Below are 3,612 nucleotides of genomic sequence, written 5' to 3'. Positions count from 1 at the left end.
ATACAATCCAAGATGGACGACATCCCAAACTGGCGGCCAAGTTATTCACAGCAGGAGCGCCAGGAAGAGTTTTTCCCCAGCTCTGTTGGGCGACACCTGCCCCAACTATGTGGGGCAGATGGTTGTAACATCATTGGTGGAATAATGGTGGCGGCGGCTCCCCCTCAAAGGCCTGGCGGAAGAGCTCCATCTTACAGGCCCTGCGGAACTGCACTAGGTCCCGCAGGGCCCGAGTCTCTTCCGGGAGCTCGTTCCACCAGGTGGGAGCCGCCACCGAAAACGCCCTAGTTCTGGTCTGGGTCAATTTCACTTCCCGGGGGCCTGGAACCTCCAGGCGATGGAAGTTCCCCGATCTCAGTGCTCTTGGGGGAATGTACGGGGAGAGGCGGTCCCTTAGGTAGGCCGGACCCTGGCCATTATTTAAAGGCCTCCCTGAATTTAAAAATCCTAGCTATGAGCCTGGATAACCAGGTTTGAAACCCCGCTCCTGCCACGGAACATTGCTGGGTGATTTTGGGCTGGTCACGCACTTCCAGCCTCATCTACCTCACAGGGTGGTTGTTGTTAGAATAAAATGGAGGAGAGGAGAATGACGTCGGCCCCCTCGGGTCCCTGTTGTGGAGAAAGGTGCGGTATAAATTTATTTACTTAATTTTTTTTAACTTCGTTTCTACCCCTCCTTTCTTCACAACGGGGGACCCAAAGCAGCTCACATCATTCTCCTTTCCTCCTCTATCTTCACAATAACCCTGTGAGGTAGCTTAGGTTGAGAGGGTGTTACTGCCCAAGGTCACCCAGCAAGCTTCCATGGCAGGAGCAGCGGGGATGGGAACTCTGGTTTACCCAGATTTGAGAGTCCGGCATTTTAACCGCTGCGCCGTGCCGGCTCTCACATAAATAGAGTAAATAAGTAAATAAAATAATCTTCTCTTTTTAAATATTATTTTTGATCATAATTACATGAAGTACTAAAAAAAAAATCCCTATACAATTTTGCAAATGATCGTCATTCCCTTCAGTCAGATATTGTTATGAATAATACAATACCAGAGCAACCTTGATTAACATTTATCATCTCACCCAAATTCACACAAGGCGCAGTCTCATCTTGGATGTTATCATTCCGGTAGCTGAATAAACGTGGACCCTTTCTCCACCGATTCGTCAGGGGTGGCAGTTTTTCTCCACCGGCCGGTTTAAACGGAGCGCAGTTCTGTCAACAGCTGTCAGCCACGATTTCTCAGTGGGATCTCTGTTTTCAAAGGCAGTTGTCCCTCTGATTATTGGTTGTTGCGGGGCAGCAGCAGGGAAGGTTTGGGCCACTGTGTCTCACTTTCTAGCCTTCTGGGGCATCTGTGAGGGATTACAGGCGGCTGAGCTACCATGATTAGATGGGCCTCTGAACTGATCCAGCAGGGCTCTTCTGATCCTGGAGGCGAGGGTAAGAAGGCAGTTCTTTCCTATCTCCCTCTCAGGCATTTGAAAACATGCTATTGGCAGAGGATTAGTGCCAGTTCTTTTTCTCCTTCTCCTGCTTTTTTCCCCCCAAAATGAAAGGGGCTGGGGATAAAGTCTGCTTGGAAAAATCTCTCCCTTTCCTCCACTGTGGTTACTCAGTGCTTGTGGCCATGCGCCCCGTGCACGTTCAGGAGTGCTGCCTTTTAAAAAATTTAATTTTAAAACTGAAATTTAGATAAATGTATACCCCCACCTTCCTCCCCAGTGGGGACCCGAGGTAGCTTACATAATTCTCTCCTCCATTTTAAATTTAAATTTCAAATTAGATTTCAAATTTTTAAATTGTGTATTCTGGAGCTGAGCTTGGGGAGTTCTAGGGCTGTCCTGGGACTGGTATGAAGCTGTGTCTTGCGTAGACCACCAGATCTACACTCATCTGAACTGCTGCCAGCAGGAAACTGCATATTGTCATGCAGCAATCTGGGCCCCTCTCGCTCAAAATCCTTCTCTGCAGCGTGCCTGAGAATGCAGCGTAGAAAGAGGCCTTAGTTCATTCCCCCCACCCCTCAAAGTTTTGTATTGTCTGCATAACAGGACTTTTTTGAATGTCACGTATACACTCTAACTGCTTCATAACTGGAGTTGGTTTAGTTTAATTGAAGGGGTTAATGGGTCTAAAAGCCCTTTTGTTTTCGGTCCCGCATTGCCACTCGAGGATTGTTCAAGAGCTCTTTTAATGGGAAAGTGTGTATGGGGGGGGGGGGGCATTCAAATCCTCAGCAACATGCCAGAGGTCTTTCTCTCGATACCTCAGAACCCTGGTGAGCCCCATCAAGTACTGAGTGTAGATTTCTGTTCAACAGCGATGTGGTCGTAGTGGGCAGCAGCCAAGCGGGAGATGTCCCCGAGAGGAAGAAGTTTGGCCGGATGAAACTTCTGCAGTTCTGTGAGAATCACCGGCCTGCCTACTGGGGCACATGGAACAAGAAGTCCTCTTTCATAAAGCCAAGGAACCCTTGGTCGAAAGACACCGTGAGTGACGTTCATTCTGCCCAGAATATGCTGTTGCATCTGTATACAACTGTTAACACATTTTCCTGTTTTATTTTAAATATTCATAGCTCACCTTATTTCAAATTCCGGCTGGCTAACGGAGCAAAAATTAAGTCGCAAAACGAAACACAATGGAGGTTTTTACAAGTGTGTGATCTGACTTTGATTTTGCTGCGTCTCCAGCCCTAGTTTTGAGAGCCAGTTTGGTGCAGTGGTTAAGTGCATGGACTCTAATCTGGGAGAACCGGGTTTGATTCCCCACTCCTCCACTTGCACCTGCTGGTGTGACCTTGGGTAAACCATAGTTCTGATAAGAGCTGTCCTTGAAAAAGAGCAGTTTCTGTCAGAGCTCTCTCAGCCCCACCTGCCTCACAGGGTGTCTGTTGTGGGGAGGGGAAGGGAAAGGAGTTTGTAAGCCGCCCTGAGACTCCTTCGGGTATTGAATGGCGGGGTATAAATCCAATCTCTTCTTCTTCTTCCAACTAGCTCATCATCCTATCTCACACAGTGGCCAACCAGTTTTTCTGGAGGGTCAACAACAGGGCAGAGAGCCGAGGCCTTCATAACAGCATCAGATGAGCCGTGCTGGATCAGAGTGAGGGTCCAGTTTGGTGTAGTGGTTAAGTATGTGGGCTCTAATCTGGGAGACCCGGGTTTGATTGCACCTGCTGGATGACCTTGGACAAGCCATAGTTCTGACAAGAGCTGTCCTTGAAAAAGAGCAGTTCCTGTCAAGAGCTCTCTCAGCCCCACCTACCTCACAGGGTGTCTGTTGTGGGGAGGGGAAGGGAAAGGAGTTTGTAAGCCGCTCTGAGACTCCTTCGAGTAGTGAAGGGTGGGGTATAAACCCAATCTCTTCCTCTTCTTCTTCCTCTTCCTCTTCCTCTTCTTCCTCTTCTTCCTCTTCTTCCTCTTCTTCTTCCTTCAGTAGTTTCACTTGCTCAACATCCTGTGTTGCCTTTTTTTTCTTAACTGGCTGTCTTTCCTCTTCGGTGGCGGGGTTCTTTTTAAGTATCAGAAAACTTATCACAACATGTGCATTTTTCCTCCCCAGTTGGAAATAGTCATGTATAAATGTTAACGTATGCCAATCGTTGCACT

At 48.1% G+C, this 3,612-nt stretch overlaps 1 protein-coding gene across 1 annotated transcript in view; it reads left to right on the top strand.

The window, feature by feature from the left end:
• Positions 1 to 3,612, top strand: part of CHAF1A (chromatin assembly factor 1 subunit A) — a 46,748-nt gene that overhangs the window by 22,475 nt on the left and 20,661 nt on the right. Inside the window, exon 9 of the mRNA XM_015406749.1 lies at positions 2,322 to 2,490. Within this exon, the coding sequence (XP_015262235.1) occupies positions 2,322 to 2,490 (169 nt within the window). The remainder of the gene's footprint in view (positions 1 to 2,321; positions 2,491 to 3,612) is intronic.

Source organism: Gekko japonicus, unplaced genomic scaffold (assembly GCF_001447785.1).
Source record: "Gekko japonicus isolate JY-2015 unplaced genomic scaffold, Gekko_japonicus_V1.1 scaffold1972, whole genome shotgun sequence".
Classification (NCBI taxonomy): Eukaryota; Metazoa; Chordata; class Lepidosauria; order Squamata; family Gekkonidae; genus Gekko; species Gekko japonicus.
Note: the sequence above shows the minus strand (reverse complement) of the source record. Positions and strands in the feature narration are given on the sequence as shown.